Genomic DNA, 24,525 nt, shown 5'->3' on the forward strand with positions numbered 1-24,525 from the left:
CAGATTATAGACCCTTTTCATAAGTCAAAGCAAGGCCACTGGGGAAACCCTCAGCAGCCCCTGCTGAGGGTTTTCCCCAGTGGCCTCGCTTGACTTCAAATTCACAGTGGCCACAGGAGGGCGCTAGACTTATGAAAAGGGTCTATCATGTGTACCACATTTCATAAATGACTAGAGTGTCAATGAATTGTATTACAGCACTGTGAGATCAATATCTTTACAAAGTTTCATCAAATGTGATGAGATGTGGACATATCACTCTAATAAGGAAAGTTCATTCAATATGTGAATTAACAATTAATTGATATGACACTGCATGATGTCTTTTTCAACCCTTAAAAGCCATGTGAGCTCAACAGCTGTACCAAGTTTCATGAACTGTTTCTCGCCATATCAGCCTAATTACAAAAATTCATTAAATATGCAAATCAGCAGTTAATAGACATGATACTAATACATATTTTTGCATGCCACAACATTACTGGCAGATCAATATCTTCACCATGTTTCATCAAATTTGATATAGCATTTCTAGACATATCATACTAATTATGGAAATTCATTAAATATGCAAATTAGCAATTATTTTGCATGACACTGCTAAGTGTCTTTGTACTCTATCATGAGACTGTGCTAAAGATCTGTACTACTTTTTATCAAATTTTCTGCTGTATTTCTAGACATATCACCCTCATTACAAAAATCCATCAAATATGCAAATTAGCAATTAACTGATGCAATACTGACATATCTCATTGTGTGCTATATATCAGAGATCAGTGCGACGAACATCATTACACAGTTTCATTAAATTTAGTGCAGTTGCTCTAAAATAGAGCTCTTTCCAAAAAAGTCATTATCAATGACATAGTCCCTGCTTCTTAAATGAAATGGCCGTCATACAGCCATTTTTGATTTGATCACAAAACAAATCGATGGTGTCGGTGGGGAGTAAATGAAGTCAGCCAGCTGCAGGAAGGAGTATGCTGCATCAACACCCCCCCCCCCCCCCCAATTAACACACAGAGGCAGAGTCACAAGGGCTGCACAAATGCAAGCCTTTGGACTATATGCAATCTATTGTCTTTGCAGAAGTACTTCGTTCATTTTCAATGGCAATGCAGTGACTCATTACTGCACAGACTCAAAGGTAATGCATTCAATGGCTAGGAAGACCTAATTTGGGCTGCGAAATCTCAAATAGGTTTGTATGAAACAGCAGAGACAAAAGCAAAAATGTTGTAAATAATTATGATTTTTTCAAATTCACCAACTTGAACCAACTCTATGCTTTCCCTTATTCAAAGTTAATTGAACTGTTCAAGTCACTGTCGGAGCACAGGCCAGTCTGCCACTTTCTTAGGATATTATTATTGATGATACATGTACATGCAGAAAGATCATTACTGACAAATTATGATTACTCATACTTTCTGGTAACACATAAAATCATAAAATGTATAGAAACTTTAAAGAAATAAGTGTTTGATACTTACCAAACTCATCAAATCCATTAAAGCCTTTCTCTTCTTTTGGAAGTTTCAAATCCATACATTTCATATTGGTTGGACAGGGATAGCCAACAGTTGGATCCACTGAGCAAAATGTGTCTGGTACAGCAAAATCATTTATGGACATGTTCCTAAAATGAAAGTAATTTTCTGTAATGTTGGGCCTATCAATCACCAACACAAAACATAGCATCCAATGACACTTGGCTCACATTTGATGTGGCATGCCAAAGTGAGTGTACATACGACACTTTTATGGGCCTTTCCTTATAATAAACTTATTGTCAAGGTGCATTTGAATAAATTTGATCCATAGTCCATCAAATAACAAGACAAAGTACGTAATGGTTGACAACTGTCGCAAGGACACACACATGTACAACACCATTTAGCCATGGTACATCAAAATTAGTGATACAATCTAACGTAGGATCATGCATACCCTCCCCAAATGGCCCCTTCATGGTTATGGTAGCTGCAAAGCTGCCTACTTTCTAAATTTGGCCCCTACTTCAAAACTCAGTGAAACCCCTGCATACTAAGTTTAAAAGCAATCCAACCAGCAGTTTCAGAGAAGAAGATTGTTTGACCAAAAACAGGGAACATTACCCCAAAAATACAACTATCAAAATTTAACCACAATTTCAAAGAATCTAACTAAAGATCCCTTCAAGAAACTGCAAACCAAGTTTCACAACCTAATTTGGCCTGTGGTTACAGAGTTTAGCAAAATGCAGGATTTTTCATTTTTGTTACCTCATTTGCATATTTTGACACTGATATCTTCATATGAACAAATGTACATCTCCATCCCTAGGTGCACCTGTACACCAAATACCAAAATTGTAGATGCAGCAGTTTTGAAGTTTTTAATGTGGATGGACATACATCTGTACATACATACAAACAGACATAGAGACACTGCTGACTCACCATGTAAGCTCTCTGCGGTATAAATACACACACAAAATATGAGCTTAAAACTAGGGAATGACAAATGTACTGTAGATGCCTGATCAAATTCAATGCATTACACAAAGTCATTAAAATGCAAATGACCTAATTATTATAAGTTGCACACATCAAATTTGCACCGTGATAAAATCTATAATAACAAATGTGTACATCTATGATAACAAATCTGACCAAAATCATTTTTTTTCAGTTTTGATAAATGGCAGAATTACCAAAAGTCATCAAATATGCAAATAAATCAATAATGAGCTTGAATACTAACAAAACCTAGGCATAATAAAAATTAAGTGTCGTCAATTGATCAAGATATACTCAAAAAGTCTGATAAAATTTGGTGTATTCAGTTTTGATCTACAATCTTGTTACATAAATACATTAAATGCAAATGCACCCTTAATTAGAATGTGCTGGTCATCAAACTTTATACAAAAGTAGACCTAAATATATTCAGTGAGTTGAACAGATTTGGTAAATATCAGTGTATTCTGTACATATGGCCTAAATACAGAATGCATTAAATATGCAAATGTATGCAAAGCCATCACTGTCTTAGGGGGCTATGTCCAACTCAATAATGTGCATTGGCATTATGATTATACCATAAACATTATGATGATGTTCATTTACTCTATTGTAATGCTGATTTACACTATGGTGATGTCCATTTACATTATGATGATGCCCATTTACATCACGATGATGGGGATTAACATAATGATGATGGGCATTCAGGTTATGATGATGGCCATTTACATTATGATGATGGCCATTCGCATGGTGATGATGCCCATTTACATCAGGATGATGGCCATTTACATTATTATGATGGGCAAATCATGATGATGCCCTTTTACATCATGATGATACCCATTTTACCCATTTACATTATGATGATGACCATTTGCATGGTGATGATGTCCATTCATATCATGATGAGGATGGGCATTTACAGTATATATATATATATATATATATATATATATATATATATATATATATATATATATATATACACTTGTTTAGTTCAAGATCAGCTGAAGAAGAGTGGTCAATACTAGAGTAGAGCTAAATACACAACTGAGTTGATCAGGATACAGTAATCTAAATTACATTTCCACTACAAATTTGTTTCGTATAGGCGGCAGGGCCACCTACACTCTATACAACCACCACCATCACTAACAAATGCAACTGTAGACAAAAGAGCAAATGCCCACTGCCAGGTAAATGCCTCACCGAGGGCGTGGTTTACCAAGCAATGGTCACCAGAGAAGACAACAATACACACGCAACATGCATCGGCCTGACAGAGACTCCATTCAAAACAAGATATAATAACCACATGCTATCATTTCGTAACACACAATACAGAAACAGCACTGAACTGAGCAAGCACATTTTGCCACTGGAAGATGCAAAGGAAGGATACAGGATTGACTGGAAAATAATAAAACGATGTAATCTATATTCTAATGTCACCAAAAAATGCAATCTGTGCCTCCACGAGAAATTCATACTCATCAGATATCCAGAAATGTGCTTCCTCAACAATAGAAACGAATTGGTATCGACCTGCAGACACAGGAGAAAATTTCTCCTGTGCAGTCACTATTATATGCAACTTTTTGCACCAAACAAACAGGTGCCAACAACAAAAACAAAAGAAATTGTTCCCCACCCAACAACATATGCAATCAGCAGCCCAAACGTTTCAGTCGAACACAACCACCTGATGAGTGTCAGAAGTAGTTAAACAGTTTAAATTCACCCACATGGAAATAAGTACAGCAATGATGTAAAGTAACATCATGCAAGTGCAAGCAATAGATCATTATGGGTTCTCTATAAATGTGTCATATGAATGATGAAGATATGACATCAGCAGGATTAGTTTATAATAATTAATATACAGCAAAGAAATAACATCATCAAAATCTCCTTGGTGTTCATCAGTTATTTACCAAGGAGACTGTTTCGGGGATTTGAAAACAATACAGTCAACTGCCTTGGCTCCCCAAGCAGTACTGATCAGGTACCACCACACCCTAAGATATTCTGAGTCCGATGTTATATATGTCTTTCGGTGTTGCATTAAATTTTTCAAAAAGTTGAGGATGCCTTGACACAGCTTTATGGAACTGTTTGATGATTTTATGTTGCTGTCCTCCTTGAGACAACATCCTGTTGTACAGGCTCAGGGAAAGACACTTATTTTTTTATCCACTTGCCCTTCGGGCAAGTGGAGGGTTCGGTTCACTTGCCCGAATTGGAAAACCACTTGCCCAGTATAATTTACGTGTTTGAAAAAAGCTAAAACATTGGTTTTTCATTTCACGCACTTTATTTTGAAAATTATCATGTTATCACGAGAAAATGTCAGACATTCTCATAGGGTTCTCCTCACACTCCTAAGAGTGCTGGATGGCTCATTTATATTAAATTAATTATTAAAGCCCCAATAGCTGTATCATTTAGCATTCTTTATGTGGTTTTACCTCTGAACTAAAACCAGTTTTTGGGAATGTGCTCTTTGAGGGGTTGGAATACAAGTATTGTTAACTGCCAAGTGAGACTGCATGTGCAATTTTGAACAAGAAAAATAATAAATGTGTGCCAAAACGTGAAATGGCACCCCATGCAAATATAGCAAAAACAGTGTACACCATGCATGTACCGGTATGCATTTGAATATTCACGGAAACAACAGAATAGTCCAATGTAATGCATAGTGTTGAATGTTTTCAACTGGGCCAAAAATGCTTTGTTTTCTTTGTTGTATGGTGGGAAATCAAAATAATGGTTAAAATGTAAATTTAGTTGTCCAATTTTTCACTAAAAATGTTTTGTAAAGCTGTAAAAGACTATATGATGTAAATGTAAATGGGTTGAATTTAAAGAAAAATACCGCAATTATACAGTGTTACTCAAATTTGATCAGAATTGGTACATACCAAAGATCAACAATAAGTGTTATTTCTATCTGTTCAGTGCAGGAAAATTATACCTTGATGTTATGACAATTTCTGCACAGTACAACCAGAAAAACAACAAGAAATATTTAAACCAGAAAATTAAGAATGACAAAAGTAAATAAGGTCTGAAACTTTAGGTACTGAAGGTCAACTTTAGCAACATGCATAGCAGAGAATGTTTCTACCATGGATGTACAAAAATAGACATCAATGGTTTCAGCAGATCTGTTAATATGTCACAGTTCATAAACAATGACAGGAAATGACCAATTAGCTGTTTCAGTTACTGCTACCACTCCCAAACATAATAGGTACCCTGCATACAAATAGGTTAAAGGTCAAAATCCTCTTATTCAGATGTGTGGGCTGATTCAGTTCACTGCCACCACTCCTGCACACTTGCAGTATTTCCCTTTTTCTTACCTCATTTGCACATTTTTGACACTGATGTGTTCATTTGAACAAATTCACATCTCAACCCCTACATCTACCTGTACACCAAATACTGAGACGGTAGCTTTGGCGGTATGGGAGCCTTTGTGTGTGACGGACATACATCCGCACATACCCACAAATATACAGACATTTAGACTCATCATATAAGCTCTTTTTGGTATTTATATATAAAACCAAATATGAGCTAAAAATGTCTTTTTCAATGTTAAAGCAATGTGTAAGTGAGCTTAACATCTGTACAAAGTTTCATGAAATTTGATGCAGTATTTCTTGATATATCAGCCTAATTACAAAACTTCAATAATTGACATGATACTGTTACATAACGTGAAACAAATTGATGAAATAGGTCAACGTCCTTGTACCAACTTGGAATGATACTGATGGAAATATGTCCGAGTACATGAGATAATCGTAACAAAACTGCCGCCACACAGCGATATTTGATCTTACTGTTTAAAAAATCAACACGTATATGTATGACATATAAAGTCAATGTCCATGTACCAACTTTGAAAAATACCGTCAATGACGCTGTACCTTCTCTAATGTGTGGCCAGGTCAGGTAATTGGTTGTTGGCATGACGTTGTTGGTAAATAGTTGATGATGTAGGGGCATAAGGTGGGATATGGACCCAAAGAACCCAAAGATGATTAAATACATCAATCAAAAAAATTCTAAGCTACAGTATAAACTGCCTAAAGATAGTTCAATGTGGAAAAAAGTTAAATAATTCAGAAATAAGAATTAACAGTCCAAAATAGTAATGACGCACTTCCCTACTGACCTGAGTGCATGTGATATACACAACCTGGCATCTGTAAATTAAATGTATACCAAGTGATCATTTTAAGTCACTTTTAACTGTTTTTAATGGATTTTCCAAAGAGTCCTGTGGAAATGATGAAAAACACTTATCTGGTCTTGTGTTTGTAAAACCTCATGGCTGATAATTGTCATAGTATAGAAAAAAAATTGAAAGTGAAGAAATTACTGTTTTTAATAGGCATATTTTCCTTGAAATACATGACCGTGTAAAGAATATATGCTAAAAATGTTTAAGAGTAAATTTCTTTTCAAATAAGTAATTTAATCTGTGACCAAAGGATTTTTATTCTTTGAGTTTACAAATTCACACATTGCAATTTGTTCAATCATCTTGTGCAGTGCAAAATTTATAAAATGACTGAAAAACAAAAAAAAATTGGCAGAATTACTGTCTTTGTGATGTAAAATTATGGGTTGACATCACGATAATTGTTAATCTGTTCGAAGTACTACTATACTTTAATTAAAAAAAGAAAAGTTCATGCAGAAACGGTAACATATATTGTCAGCAATGTAGTGTTAATTTTGACTTTACATCAAAATATGCCTTTGCCGGATACCAAATATATAGGGCGAAATATTAAAATCAGCCATGTTCAGCAAAATCCACACAACAGCATTGATCCATTTCTAATTTGATTTGATTTGCTTATGTTATCCTTGTATGACAGTCAGTACAATATGGAACTTGAACACAACACAGTGAATAAGTATGCTGTAAATGAAATGGTGTGGCTGCATCCACATGCAGCAATAGGAGTGCCTGTCTCTCACCCCTCATTTCCAACCTGTTCCATCCCTGAAAAAATAGTTTGGTCTTATATTTATAATGTTAATAATTTCTGTATTTGTTAAAATGTGCGCATCTCAAAAACTTTTGATCATAAACATTTTCATTGTTTTTTATAGCTGACCAGTCAGTTAACCTGTTTATTTTGAATATTTGCGCATTTTTCCTCAGTATTTGACATTTTCAGAATACCTTCAATCTGTCATTTTCTAAATGTTTAAATGCTCCTTTGTGTGGTCAAGCTTTCCACAAGCATCAAATGTGGTACTTCATATAGGAAGGTCTGCCTCTAGAGGGCGTGCATCATGAACAGTGTTTGTTAGTTATTTCCTCCACAGAAACTTCTGATTGTTCTGTAAACAATGAACATGGCCGACGTCTGATTTTCCTGTCTAAAACTTTCACTCATTTTCGTTCATATGACTCTGAAACTCCAGGAAACGATTGGGAAGAAAGAGTTATCTTGAAATATTGAGGTACTCGCCGATATTTTGCAAAATTAAATGAGAAAAAATGCAAGGAAAATGCCGACAGGCTTACACAATGACCGTTTTCAGACTCAGAGGCATATGATCATCTGCAGTTTATGCAACAGGCCCATATCACGTGAGGCCATGAGGGGATATCCACGCAACTCAGTACCAAACACTAGCGCACACAGAGTGAGCAAACACAAAGTGAGTACCCCTAACGTCAGCTCAGTAGTCTGTAATAGATTGTAGTCAACTAAGAAACCTTGGAGAAAGGCTTAACACTGTGGCTATGCCGCTAAGTCCCTTTTGATTTTTGTCACAGCTCAAAATCGTTCTCCTACACCTCAACCTGAGCCATAAACACCCCCACCAGTTTATGATATGACCCATCACAATAGCATGACGTCAACGGATCTTGACAGACGGAAGTATTGACAGACGGAAGAAGTTGACACCAGCATACTGGTTTTCAACTCTAATACCTTCTCTGTCTATAAATAGACACGAGAAGGTAATAAAATCAGTTGAGACTTGCCAGAGTTATGGCTCTGGACATAAAAAAACAATAACAAAATGGCCACCATGTGGCCATATTGGACCATATCATGAAACAGATCGACTTATATATGTATAACATAAGTCAATGTCCTTGTACCAACTTTGAATATATTCGCTTGATACATGTCTGAGTTATGGTTCCAGACATGAAAAAATCGTAAAAAAATGGTCACACAGCGGCCATATTGGATTGTATCATAAAACAAATCAATGTGCATATGTATGACATAGGTCAATGTCCTTGATAAAATCGGTGAATAAAATCAGTTGAGACATGCCTGAGTTTTGCCTCAGGACATCAAAAAATTATAACAAAATGGCTGCCATGCAGCCATATTGGATCATATCATGAAACAAATTGACGTACATATGTATGACATAGGTTAATGTCCTTGTACCAACTTTGAATAAAATCGGTTGACATATGCCTGAGTATTATGGCTCTGTAAATGAAAAAATCTTAACAAAATTGCTGCACGGCAGCCATATTGGATCGTATCACAAAACAAATTAACGTACATATGTATGACATTAGTTGATCTCCTTGTACCAACTTTGAATAAATTCGCTAAATACATGTCTGAGTTATGGCTCTGTAAATGAAAAAATCGTACTAAAATGGCCTCCTGGCGGTCATATTGGATTGTATCGCAATACAAATTGACATGCATATGCATGATATTGGTCATTGTCCTTGTACCAAGTGAAAGACCTGTGCTAACATGAGCATGCGCGAAAAGGTTTCAAGATCCCCGGGTCGTGTACTCAGATACTGGTGTGCCATGCTTCACGGTAGTTTCGAGATACCCAAACACTCACATGCTGTAAACTTTACCAATGGACACGGGTGAAGCGGATTGAGGGAAGCGGGCAGTTACAAATGCTTCAGATAGACAGTATCCTCAGCTGGGAAAGAAAGTTGGGCACCAATACGGCACCTGATATGAAAAAATTGGAACAATGAAACCGCCGAGAAGAGCTCAAGACAGTCAGCCGGAAAGACATTCGAACTGCTGTCTGGACCGCGCATGGTTGAACGATGTACCGTACCGCAAAGTGTTTGTCTGTGCATGGAGGTGAAAACGAGCCGGAAATCTTAACTGGAAATCTTAGTTGTCATAGATTTGTCATTTGACGATCTGCAGATTGAATTTTTTTCAGTGAACTTGCCAATTTTAATAGGTTTCCTTCAAAATATTTTACAAGAAACTGTCTCAGCAAATGTTATGAAAACTGATAGTTTTCTTTGATGATCCAAAGACAATGCTGTGCACAGTCCCAAGACGAAAACGTTTATCCAGACAAAAAATAAAGGACGATCATCTGCAGCGTTTTAAAAGTATAACTGTCTCTAAGAAAACATTAGCAGGATCACCAGTCTCAGTTTGCGTACTTAAATATGCTGTTATAATGAGACAAAATTTGTGCGAAACCACAGACTGCCAAATGTTCTGATCAGTGATTGTTTTAAAAGAATTTTAGAGATGAACATGGCATAATGACTGCAGCTACCAAGAGGCACCACCATGACATGCATACTTTGAAAGTAACAGAGCTTTCCAAATATGACAAACAGGGCAGATATTTTCTAGCATCTAAGACTTGTGCAAACACTGATAATATTAATGACCACTTCATATATTAATATATATAATCATAAAGCACTGACTACACACACAAAGGGAGTTACGATTTTTGTCACAATATACTTGAAAATGTTATGTTGTGTAATAAAGATTGATTAATTGAATAACATTCATGGGCCGGCTGACCAAAATGACACACTTTATTGAAACAAGGAAGAAATTTCAATGTTACAAGCACTCATGACCCATGATGTACTGTGTTATTTAATGGATCTTTTGAAAATGTGTATCAAAATATGAGTGTTCATTGTCAAAAAAAACTAAAAAGGAATTTTTCACTTTCCTTTGTCTATAATGAAATCATTCATCATTTCTATACCCTTAACATCATTTATTGAGTACCAGAAGTGCTTGTTGAAAATGGGCGGGCTCAGCATTACATAATTTGTGCTTACTAAGTTATTTTGAACCAAATTCGTAAATTTACTAACAATTTCAAAAGGCCAGGGAGAGCACAGTTTTGTGACACCTGTTGATGAAAGAAGAAATCTTTGATAGCCAACGTCAGGTAAGCCCGACCAAAATGGCAAAAATAGCTGCAAAAATACGTAATTGAAGAAGATATAATTAGAACACATTAAATTAAGATCACCCATAGGAATATTTCCACCAATATCAGAACTATAAGAAAAGTATATTTTGTGAAACAAATTTTTTGACCAAGAATGGAAAAAATTGCCTAAAAATACAAAATCGAAAATTTCATAGGAATTTGAATACATCATATTTTGATCAACCTTATGAACCTGAATACCAAATATCAAAGGCATCAGATGAGTAGCTTTTGGAAAATATTTTTGACCAAAAACTGGAAAAATATCCCAAAATTAGAAATACAAAAAATTCACTACATTTTTTACAAACTTGACTGAGGTCATCCCGAGGAACATGGATACCAACTTTCAAAGCAATCAGACGAGCCATTTCAGAAAAGAAGACTTTTTGTCTAAAAACTGAAAAAATTACCCCCAAAATACAAACATGCAAATTTTATCCAAAGTTATACACACCTAGTTTAGAATAGCTAAAGGAATCTACATACAAAGTTTCAACCAAATCTGATCAATGGTTACTGAGTTTTAGCAATTATCAGGATTTTTCCTCTTTTTCCTCATTTGCATATTTTTGACACAGACATGTTCATTTGAGCAAATTCACATCTCCACCCCTGAGTGCACCTGTACACCGAATACTAAGACAGTAGTACTGCGGTTTTGGAGTTTTTGATCTGGATGGACTAACAGACATACATATATACATACATACATACAAACAGGCGACATGTAAATGAGATGCAAATGATTCACTTTATACGATAAGCTCTCTTTGGTATACCAAATGATAGCTAAAAATTGCCACCAAACAGTAATTTTGCCAATTGTGTCATAATTTCAACAAATTAGAGTTACACTCTTGCGAATATCAAACCAAAATTTGAGAGCAATTAGGTCAGCGGTTTCAGAGAAGAATAATTTTTACTAAAAATGAGGAAAACAACCAAAAAAACTCAGGAAAATACAAATTCAAGATATCTTCATGATATACGGTACATAAAACTGTACAAGATCCACCTAAGCTACTTGCCAGCTAATTTATAAAACAATTAAGACAGCGGTTCTTGAGTTATTAATGTTTGACTATTTTCACATTGTTTAAAGTCAATTGCATAATTTGGGCAATGCAAACTTCAATGAACAAAATCCAGGATGCATCCACACACCAAATACCACACTAAAAAGTGCAGCGGTTTGTGAGGTTTTTTTTTACATACATACATTTACATACATACATAAATACATACATACACACATACAGACATGCAGACATACAGTGAAACCTGTCAATTACGGACACCCTTGGGAATAGCCTTACTGTCCGTTATTTAAAGGTGTCCGTAATTGTAAAACTCATTAATATTCATGATCAGACATGCCTAACTTGACTCGTTACCTCAACATAGACCTACCTTCAATAGCAAACAATGTAACGAACACTCAAGGCACTCGCACAATTTTACGTACATGTATAAACAAAAACACAACAAAATCCCACTTTTCATTCACGTTTTATTACCGTACTGTTATTATTATTGTTAAATTGAAAAAAGATACAAAGATACGTACATAAAAGGAAAGTAAGTGTACATTGTAAAACTCAACTCATAAATTGCGTAAATGTAAAATGAAGATGTTAAAATTTTTACTGAAAAAATTGCCGAAGAAGTAAGACGGTTCATATTTTGGAGTTGGAGTTCATCAACTAAGTTCTACTGAACAAACCTATCAAGTGTCTGCTGTCTGGCTGAGTGATGACGATTTGCGATTGCTTTCTGGAGTTCTTCTTCAATGCTGACGAAGCTGTTGATGATCTGAGGATGCTTGTCTAGGGCAAACTCCTTGATGTTACCAATCAATTGAAGTGCATCAGAAGTTGATTTCACTGGTTGCAGGTCTTCGTTTTCCTTGTTTTCTTCTGCCACTGGGTCATCATCACAGTCACTGCAATCAACTTCACCACGTCGATCACACAGGAACTCTTCTTCCTTGCCATCGTCCATGTCGGCATTGGTTGCAACGTCACTGTCAAGGCTGACAAAGTCCGAACCACTCAGAGTTTGTGTCATACCAAGGACACGGCCAACTGCTTCAACAAGACGGTCAAGTTCAGCGTCTTCGGTTGGCTCTTCGGTAACATCTCCATCAGAAGTGGTGGTAGGAAACCCAGCTTTCCTGAAGCGGTTTGAAATAGTCTCCCTGGTAACTTCACTCCACGACTGAGCAATTCAGTGGCAGGCATCGAGAACGTTGACAGTTCTTGCGATCTCATTCGCACTCAGGGAGTCATCGTCTGCTTTCGACAAAACGGCACGGAGAAGTCGCTTGCGGTACGTTTTCTTCATGGCTGCGAATTTTACGAGAATTTTACGTTTCTGTTGTCGCATCTTCTTATCGTCATCTCGAAGCCAGTCTGTAAAAAGTTCTGTTGTCATCCATGCTTTCTTATTGTTTCGCCACAAAATTGGAAGTGGGTTGAATTTGACGCTGTTGAAAAACCTTGGTTTAGCTGCCTTTCCGATAACAATGGGCTTGAATTTCTCGCTGCCATCCATGTTCGTGCAAACAACAGCGGTGATTCGATCTTTTGATTTCTTCCAACCCTTGCAGTCTTCACCCATGGCTGAATAGGACTTGTAAGGGAGTGCTCAGTAAAAAACACCAGTCTCGTCCATGTTGAAGATATTTCAGGGTTAATAACCTTCGATCAAATGGAGTAGTCGTGCTATCCATGAATCAATAGTCTCTTGGGGAACATCAGCACTTTCACCATTAACTTTGTGAAACGTGAGATTGTTTCGCTTGCTGAAGCTCTCTATCCACCCGTTCGATGCCTTGAACTCGGGCTTGTCGAGCTGCATGCTCTGCATAGATGAGTGCTCGTTCTTGGATCATCGGTCCAGACAATGGAATTGACTGACTTCTCTTCTTCTTAAACCATTCCCATACCAGTGCGTTCAATTCTTCATATTCAGTGCGAACACAGATTCTTTTTCTACTGCATTCCCAATTAGACTCGTACTCTCGCAAAATAGTGTCTCTATTCTGTAGAATAGTGCTGGCTTGAGTTTTACCGATGTTAAACTCAACTGCGAGTTGCCGACAGCTCAGCTTTCTGGTATCTGCAGCCCGGATGACTTCAACTTTACGATCGATAGAAAGTTCGGAGCGCTTGCGTTTGACTGAAGACATGTTGTTTGCTCTGTGATCAGAAGCTGTAATGATGCCAACTTGCATTTCCCCCGTTTTATAGGTTATTTCTCTAATATCAAAAAGAGGGTATGATTGACAGTTCCTGAAATGATACAGCCAATAAATTAACAGCTCACAAGTTTGTCGGCATGCACAGACAAATTGGTTATTTCATTTTATTGTGATTGAGGTGAGAAAATCAAAAGCACTGTATCCTTTCGCTTCATTGGCTTCATGGCATCTCGCTCAGAATGGCAAGCCTGGCCCGCAACACGGTGGAAACAAACACTCGGTTACATTCAAGGCTGCATAAATTCTAATCAATTTATTTTGAACTGTGCCGACCTGCCCTGGTGAAGTGCAGATAAGACCCGGTGGTGAAGTCAAAGTTCGCGTCACTGAACATGAATAAATACACATGAAAAGCTAGAAAGTTACCACTTTTTCAACTTTGATGACTCGTATCTGTATGAACACTACAAAAAATAAGAAAATCAATGAACCCTAACAGGCCAGGACGGCATGCCGCAGCGCAAGAAAGACTTCAAGTTCACCCTCGCACGAAGCGAGGTAAACAATCCAAGCCAGCAGTCAGTATGGGCGAGACTACAAAACCGATATTACAGAACAAAATGCAGATAATGTAAAATTCACTTGTAACATGAATAACAGTCAATTTCATATGCGTTGTTGTTGTATAAGTTGGCTAAACTACGGTCTCTCACACCGTTGTTACACTCGTTCTCATCTATCATCGAACGCGCAACTTCATGTGAATGTTGATACATCTCATGAATTCATCAGTGTGTTTCCTTTGAAACTTCATGAGTTGATAAGGAACTTCCTTGGAAGATTTTGCCGCCTCAACGATGTAATTAATAATATTGCTACAGACTTCCAGACAAGTCGGCGCCAACAAATAAAACATGCTGGGGCATCATCCGCGCGCGCCACATTTATTTTCGCTGAGAGCATGCACAGTTGTCCCTGGAACGCTCCATGCTTTCCGCGGTGTTCGAGTTTTTCCGAACTTTAAATTTGTTGGTTTGTCCATGGTGCCGATGACTTTTGTAAATGAAAATGTCATCAGAATTTGTGTTTAACGTTCACTTCCAATACTATGGTGCACAAAAGATAACATCCGTGTACATGCATGAAGAGAGGGTGAATTCATGAGAATGAAAGCTAGTAAGTGAAAGTTTAAAATGCCGAGGTGGAACTTTAAAGGCGAAGATTTACGTTCAGGATGGGACATCGCCATCAGTTTCGGGCAGAGAAACGTTCTTACACTTTTGTGAAATACGAAAGATTCACATTTCAAGAGAGAAAAAATGTACCCGAAATTTCCTTGAGAATCAACATCGCGCAGGTTCGTTTTGAGAGTCAACATCGCGCTAGTTCATTTCCTCACCCCGGCATAAATGTACGTGCGTGTAGTGACGATACTATGAATGATGACGGTCCCATTTTCAAATGTAACCACATTCTCTCGCAAAGAAACGACAAGCACCGGGAGTAATGTTTGCTATGGCATTAGCAGTCGCTAGTTCAGTGAACCTGTAGGCGAAATCTTGATGAGATCTCAGCTCGCTCTTTATATAGTTGAAACACGGCTCGCAAACGTTGAAAACATTATATGGTGGCTGGTAATCAGTCGAACCCCTCTCGCCTGCAATAGTCATTGGAGATTTTGCTCAACATATCGGGCGTGGCGGAAACCGCAATTATCCATAATTATTACACAGTCACCTACGGCCAAACAAGGATTTCCAAAATTATCCGTAACTCGAACAGCCTCAACTCGAACGCCTCATCGAAAAAGTTCAATAACTCCAACCCGTTTGATGGTCCAACGATCACATCGGAATGATCGACACCCGTAGCACTGACAAGGATGTTGATCGCGTACGTAGCGTTCGATGCATGGCATGGCGTTGTATTTGAACTGCCGGTGTTCTGATTTCTGCGTGTCCAAAACGACGATTGCCTGTAGTTCTGATCACTGAAGACTCGTCAAACCAATGAATTTGATTTATATTGTAATCAGAAACAGTTTCTATGAAATCCAGTGTATATTGTCCGATAGCTGGAGTCATCGATTCGGCAGCAAGACTTGATATTTTCTTTCGACTCATGTTCAGGTATTCGGTTATCGCTCGGTGAATTGTCGCCAGCGATGGTACGTTTTCGGCCGTACACCCGTTACCATCAAGAAGTTACCTTCTGATTTCGTGCAAGTAAATACTTGGTTGCCGCCTTTCATAGAACTCGATATGTTGGAGAATGTTGTCGACAACTTTAATATGTTCTCGCGCTGGTCTATCACTAAGGGAGCCTGTTCTCTCGTATTTGCAGCAGATACTGTGCGCTTTTGATTTAGACACTCCGGTCGTCGATGCAATTTCACCATAAGAAACGCCTTTCAAGTGAAGTTCTCAGATGCGTCTTCGCGTCAGAAATGGTGTCGGAAAACCACGTTGCATTTTGGAAGTGTGTAATATATTGTGCACGGCAGTTGTACAATTTTGCAGCAACCCTCAACTTTGCCGCCCAAACTATTTTTGTATCCGCGATCTGTTATTCGCATTTTAGTTGTCGTATTAATGAAATGAAATTCGCGCACACATTTTACCGGGCTAAAACTTCGCCCATTGTTTTTGAACAATTCATACGAATCGCTAAATGTAAAGGTTCGTATTCACGTAGCTAGGAATATGACGTTCACGTCAGTCGTTTGCGTACAGTGTATCTTATGTTTACATAAACTTGTAAACTTGTCGCCAGCGCGGCGCGGCGGCGTCTGAAATCTTCCTAGGAAGTTCCTTATCAACTCATAAAGTTTCAAAGGAAACACACTGATGAATTCATGAGATGTATCAACATTCACATGAAGTTGCGCGTTCGATGATAGATGAGAACGAGTGTAAACTACGGACGCAGCCGGCGTTACGCAAAGCCGAATTACCAACAGTCGTGGAGGAAACCATTCTGTCACTTTGCAAGCTGTAAATAAGGAAAAGTGGCTCACTGCCGCTTCTTTCAGTAGCTTTTACAAAAGGAATGTGTTGATGGTCCAACATTCTTTATTCGAAATTAGTCATCACATTGTCCTTTCTAAGTTGTGATAAGCTCAGAACTTTGATCTGCCGAAATGTGAAGTGAGTGACAAGTGTCCGCAGCAATAATGTGTCAAGTACCGGTAGCTGTCCGTAATTGTCAAGTTGATATCAATAGAAACCACACATTTTGTCTTAGTTATCACCTTGTCCGTCCTGAGTTTTTATGAAAAGCTGAAAACTTTGATCTACCGAAATGTGAGAGGAGTGACAAGTGTCCGCAGCATGCAACGTGTCAACTAGCTGTCCATAATTGCCAGATTGATTTCAATAGAAACCATAAATTTGGTATCAAACAGCTGTCCGCTGCCTGCAATTTCGAGGTGTCCTCTTTGATCAGGTTGCGGACCTATCATTTACAAAGAAAACCATTTTGGAATAAACAAAGTGTCCATAAGCAGGAGGTGTAAGCATTTGTCAGGTGTCCGTAATGACAGGTTTCACTGTATTAACAAGGTTAAAATTTATGCTAGCAGAAGTGTTGTACACTTACCGTAGTACAGTATCATTACGAACACAGTGGTAGTTCAATTTTCCAAACATCTGAACTCCAAGTATACCATAGAGAGTGAGAAAAAAGACATAAAATATAGTAACACTCCATACTTGCTGACTTGACCGTCTGTTTAAAAAGAAGAATTTGAAAATCAATCAATCAAGTTATTTTATACATCCAAACATTGAGCAATTAAAATGGTGACTGACAAACACGTATGTATACACATGCATAACGAGAAATCTAAAACAGAGAAATAAATGAAAATACAAAACAAGCAACTTAACGGCCAATATAGCTCCGCTGTGTTTATGTAGAGAATAACTACTTTTGACACATGTTGATGAAGAAGGTGGAAATCTTTGATAGCTTATTTCAGTGATCAGAAAAAAGTAGTAACTAAAATAACTGCAAAAACACACGATTGAAGATTTGAATATATCACATTGGAGCATCCCTAAGAACATGTCAACCAAAGCTATCTGACGAGTAGTTTTTTGAGAATGAAATTTTCTGACCCAAAATGGCAAAAAATGCCTGAAGAAATAAAAATTGAAGATTTCACCATAATTTCAATAAATCATATATTACAATAATCCTTTGGGAACTGTATACCAAATATCACAGCTATCGACTTGCAGTTTTTGAGAAACAAATTTTTTGACCAAAAATGGCAAAAATTGCCCTAAAAATACAAAATTGCAGCTTTCATCATAATTTCAAAATATCACATTCAGTTGATCTGTAGGAACCTGCATATGGAATTTCAAAGCTATCAGACCAGTACTTTTTGAGAAACACATTTTTGACCAAAAATTGAAAAATTGCCCAAAAAATACAAAATTGCAGATTTTGTCATTATTTCAATAAATATCATTGAGTTCATGTACTTCAATCAATTTTCGTTTCCTGAAAAATTCAAATTCACATTTGTCTCCAAGAAGCATGTAGCATACAAACATGTACCGGTACTTATTTACACTTACCGAAAGATGGAATTAACTCGTGCCTTTGGAAGTTGGACTTTCAAATAAACTCTGATACCTCTCATTAAAATCAGTGGTCTTGGTACACGTAGAATAGAAAGGGGAGTGTATGCTTCAACGACGTCAGACATCTGGAAAACCTTGTCACACATAAAAGCACACCAAAAAGTTGATCTTTAATAACAGTATTTATTAAGTCTAATTCCTTTATTACTAGATGTATATAAAATAGTGACAATGTCACTGTTCGCTCCCATATAGCTATCAAAACAAGCCAACAATTGTAATTGTATGAAACATGGACATACCGTACCGGTCCATACAGACAGACAGACATGCACAGACTGGCACAGAGTGATGACATTGCCCCAAAGTGTGCCTTGGCCCAAGGAGAGTGATAAAGATATAACAAACAGCTGAGTGTTATGATAAAATAGTCAAATATAGGCCTACAGGCACTCAGGGTGAATATGTTACATCAATTTGATTAGTTTCTTGTCCTTTTCTACTTCTGTGATAATTTTTAAGACAATCAATCTGCAAGGCAATTTATGTATTGACAAATATGTTATCTTTTACAAGCACACAGCAAACTGTTCTTGATTTTTCATGAACAATATTTGACATAGACTGAGCTACATAACATGCAACCAATGTTTACATTCTGCCCATACACCAGATACATGGTGAGATTTCAATATACAATCATTAACTCAGAAACCCTACAGTGAAAAGTAAACATTGTTTTCTTCCAGTATAACTGGTGCATCCATATTTGGAAAAACGTTCAACTTAACCAATTACACAAGGATGATGACACAAGAGATAAGTTAAAACATAGGGCCAAAGTCCCTGAAGCTACTATAGACATGGATACAAAATTAAGTATTTCCTGACTGTATGAAATTATCTCACTAAGGTCATCCTAGGGACATGTAAACCAAATATTAAAGCGGTCTGACCAGCGGTTTTGAAAAAACAAGCGACTCAACAGTTGACAGAGCTCTGCTGTGTTATGTAGAGAATAACCTTATGTGACACATGTATTGATGAAGAAGGAGGATATCTTTGATAGCTCATTTCAGGATGGCCTGACCGAAAATGGAAAAAAATTCCGTAAAAATACAGATTTGCATATTTCATCAGAATATTAGTCTATAATAGCAAATAAATAAGAGTTAATTACATTCTAATTAAAGTAAACAAGACTTGCTTAAATCAAGATTTACGTCATAATAAAACAGCATATCTGTCAGGTTATAAAGAATCTTGAGCTGGTTATTTTTTAATATCAGTATTTTCATTCTATTAACCAAGCACATTTTAACTTTCAAATTAACATTGTAAGTAAGTTCTGTTGAATAAGTTGAGACTGTATGTACTCAGAGAAAGCACACTGAAGAGACAAATGTTTGTAACTTAAGAAGTTCAAGGTCATCAAAAGCATTATAAGGAATCATGTAACACTTTCATTGCACTGTTTACACAGATTGCATAATTGCTATAAATAGCACGAGGAATCTTACAGCCTAGCTTTACCATAAAAACCCTATCACTTTGACCACTCTTTTAATTGACCACTCTATTTTTTTCCTCAAAAAGTAATCTTATTTTATCCTTACCAAGTCAACCATAAATGGAAATTAAAACTTTCTCTATCTCTATTTATTTGACCACCCTATCATGACAAACTATTATGAGCAATTTCTTTTAGATAACATAAATGGTGGTTCAGAATATATCAAAGTTGGGATTCAGGAAAGTTGCCTTCACATGTTTTAATCCTCCAAGATGGTAAGCATTTCACTATGAACTGTCAAAAAAAGTTGAACTTTCTGATAATTCCACACTAAAATTATTTTGACTTTGATGATTTCCTAATTAATTCAATTATTTAAAATCATATTAATTATTTTTTTCCGGGTGAATTGATAGGGTTTGTACAGTACAAGAATTACATACAATGTAAGTCAAATTTTGACCAAAAATAACAAAAAAATTCCTTAAAAATACACATTTGCATATTTCATCATAATTTGAACAAATCTAAGTTGGGTTATCCCTAGGGACCTGTATACCAAATAAAAAAGCTGTCTGACCAGCGGTTATGAAGAAGAAGATTTTTCACCAAAAACACCTTTTTTGGCATCAACAATATCAAAAAATTAAAAAAAATAGTTTCTCAAAATCATATTTTTCATCTACACAACAAATATCAAATCAGTAAGTACTGCAGTTCTCAAGATATTTGAGTGGACGGACGCCTCACAAACGGACATACATACATACATACATACATACATACATACAGACTGACGCCGGACGGATACCCATCCCAATAGCTTCTATAGACTACAGTATATAGTAGCTAAAAATTCAACTGTGGTGAACTTGACTATTCCTTTCAAATCATCAGTGAACTTGACATCTTACACTATACACTGCACATTTAATTGCGAGAGGTGGACCATTTGATATCGTTGGGGTGGGGGGTGTCTGGAAGATTGATGACTGAGGTACGTTATCTTTTTTATCTTTTCCATTGTACATCATTTTTTCCACACTCTCCTTCCTTTTCTTTTTGTCAAACCTTCTCTGGCTGATTTTTTATAGACATTTGTTTGGAAATTTTTTCCCAAATCTACCAGGAACCCCCCATCAAGGATATCAAATGGTACACCCCTTTGTATTGATCATCTTTGCATGACCAGATGGCAGGAAGTGTGTCAACAACTATTTACAACCTTGATACTCTCAAAGATTGAAAACATTTTGGAATATTTTGTTGGAAACCAAACCTATTAAAATCACCTCAGCGATGTTTTCTAAAGATTTTTTACCGCATTTCAACACCAAATTCAGTTTATCATATCAAAGGCTTACTAAATCACCACATTATATACTCTTAGTTCCAGTAGATATAAAATGATCAAAAAAAATCTTAAATATACAATATGAAAGATATCCCTGTCAAAATGGCATTTGTGCAAAGGATTGATGCTACCTACCTTATGCACAAAATATCGACACATTCTGCCCAATGGTTCCTGAGTAGCAGCATCTTTAATGATTTTCACTTTTTTGTATCTCATTTGCATATTTTTCACACAAACATTTTGATTTGAAATAAAGTCACATCTCCAAAATCTAGATTGCCCCTCAGTACCAATTACGAAGATTGTTAACGGACACTCATCCATCCATCCATACATACACACAGAATCCCCATTTTCCCACCTTAAGAATACCTCCCATTTGCATATACATATGCATATATGGGAGCCTAAAAGTCATACAATGGAATTTAATGTGGAAGTGTTTTAATGCTACCTGTTTTAAAAGCAACCTCATACATAAATGAAAGAAAAAACAGTTGATATACGGTAGTTGTGTAAACAAACAACTGAAAAATAAAGCCACAATAGCTGTGAATTTTATGCAAATTTTTTCATGATTTTATTTTCAAACTAAAGTTGGTTCGTGTAAATGTTATAACTGAAGGACATTGATGCTCATTGATTTGAACCATCCTACGCGTTTTAACAGGTTCAATAACGAACGGGTGCCGCACTCATAAAATGGCACCCCACGGGAAAATACAAGAAATGCAGTATTTTCTGCACATACACATCATAATCATATAAGAAACAAATAAATAAATACATTTTTTACTATAACCCAAACGGGATTTGAACCCCCACACACTCAGGGCAACATCGCCTAGCTGCTAGGCCTCACACAAAACCAGTCGGCTACCGTTTCCAATGATGCCATTTATTTAAATGCACAACACACAATGGCCAACATTTTTGTTGAAATCTTTATTTTCTCTGTCACATGATTAGTTTTTGAAAATGGCAGGAAATTTAAGATGATGCTAAAACATTTGAATTTACATTCCATTTTCAACATTTAAGACAGTGTAATACACTTTTTCGGTCTTTAAAGAGTCTTATTCAAAGAAAACTTGGAAAACGGGGGATATTTTGAGATCAGTCACAGCTACTGGGCCTTTATATAGGCACAACAATAGTTCATACTAGTCATTTACCAATAATCACTTTTAGACTGGTAAATCTTTGTATGATCAACATCTGTAGCAAGTGTCATCAGATTTAGTGCTGTCATTCAGAATATAGATCTCTCATTACAAATATTGTTTCCCTATTCAGCCAATCTGGGGTGACACCCTAATTAGAAAAGGTCATTAAATAAGTTAATAAATAATTTATCAACAGGATGTCACCATTCACTTTTACCCTACTGGAAGATCAATATCTGTACCATGTTTCATACAATTTGATGCAGGATTTCTGGACGTATAACACTAATAAGGAAAAGTCATTAAATATGCAAATTAGCAATAAATTAACATGATACTGATAAATGTCCATATACACAGTTAAAGCAAGATGAGCTCAACATCTATACCAAGTTTAAAGAAATCTGAAGAAGTATTTCTTGACGTATCAGCCTAATTATAAAAATTGATTAAATACGCAAATATGCAATCGATTGACATGACATGATTAAAATGTCTTCGCATATTTCTACAACACTTTGAGATCAACATCTGTAAGAAGTTTCATCAAATTTGGTGCAATATTTCTGGACATAGCAAACTAATTAGGAAAGTTCATTAAATATGCAAATTAGCTATTAATTGACAAGAGACTGCTGAATCTCTTTGTTAGCTATTAAAACCCTTTGAGATCAACATCTATACCAAGTTTCATCAAATTTGCTGTCGTGCTTCTCAACATATTTCCTTAATTACAAAAATTCATAAAATATGCAAATTAGCAATTAAATGACATGATCCTGCTAACTGTCTTTGCATACTGTTACAATTCTGGTATGTCAGCATCTGTACCATGTTTCATCAAATTTGAGAGGGTATTTTTTGACTTCTTGGCACCCTAATTATAAAAATTCATCAAACATACAAATTAGCTTTTAATTGACATGATCCTGCCAAATGCCTTTGCCCAAAGTAACAGCTCTGGTATGTAAACATCTGTAAGAAGTTTCATTAAATTTGAGTCAGTATTTCTCAAAATATTAGTGGAATTATGAAAATTCATAATTTATGCAAATTAGCAATTAATTGACACACTACTGACAAATGTCTTTATTCTTTATGTGCTATTAGAGCTGTGTGTGACCAACATTTGTACAAAGTTTTGTCAAATTTGGTGCAATCTCTTAAGAAACAGAGCTCTATTTTTAAAAATCACTAATTATATAAATTAGCACTAATCATGCGTGCCACACGCAAAACAATGGACGTGCATATGTATGCCATAGTGCATTATCCTTGTACCAAGTTTGAAAGAAATTGGCTCAGACATGTCCGAAATATCTGTATGGACAGACAGATTGACGGACGGACAGATGGATAGAACCAAAACCATAAGTCCCCTCGGACTTCGTCCTTTACAAAGACAACGGACTAGCCATTTCAGACGCCACCCCGAGAACAACAGAAAACATCAAAAAAGAAATCTACCACATCTTCAGAAAGAACAGGCTGAAAATCACAATCAAAGTTAACATACAAGTTGCCAACTTCCTCGACGTCACATTCAAATTAGCTGCAAACACATATTGACCCTACACAAAGCCTAACACCACACTCCAGTCGTTCACCATGAAAGCAACCACCATACTAGCAGTATAAAGAATATACCAGCCGGAATCAGCAAATGCCTCTCCAACCTATCATCCGACCAAGCCCCCTTCAACCAAGCTACCCAACCATATCAAAAAGCATTTGACCGATACCAATATACTCTACGATACGCGCCGACAACCACAAACAAAAGGAGAAACAGGCAAAGAAACAACATCATCTGGTACAACCTTCCCACTTAGCAAAAATGTAAGCACCAACATCGGACAGAGATTCCTTTCCTCAGTAGACAAATGTTTTCTGGTAAATCACAAGCTCAGAAAAATATTCAACAGAAGC

The 24,525-nt window shown here is 36.5% G+C and overlaps 1 protein-coding gene across 2 annotated transcripts in view; it reads right to left on the reverse strand.

The window, feature by feature from the left end:
• LOC139148629 (sodium leak channel NALCN-like) overlaps positions 1–24,525 on the reverse strand; it is a 548,532-nt gene that overhangs the window by 471,131 nt on the left and 52,876 nt on the right. For both annotated transcript variants that reach the window (XM_070720114.1, XM_070720115.1), the window contains exons 4-6: positions 18,555–18,694; positions 17,566–17,694; positions 1,497–1,642 (exon numbers count right to left, since the gene is read on the reverse strand). In XM_070720114.1, the coding sequence (XP_070576215.1) occupies positions 1,497–1,642; positions 17,566–17,694; positions 18,555–18,694 (415 nt within the window). The remainder of the gene's footprint in view (positions 1–1,496; positions 1,643–17,565; positions 17,695–18,554; positions 18,695–24,525) is intronic.

This window comes from Ptychodera flava, chromosome 13 (genome assembly GCF_041260155.1).
Source record: "Ptychodera flava strain L36383 chromosome 13, AS_Pfla_20210202, whole genome shotgun sequence".
Lineage (NCBI taxonomy): Eukaryota > Metazoa > Hemichordata > Enteropneusta > Ptychoderidae > Ptychodera > Ptychodera flava.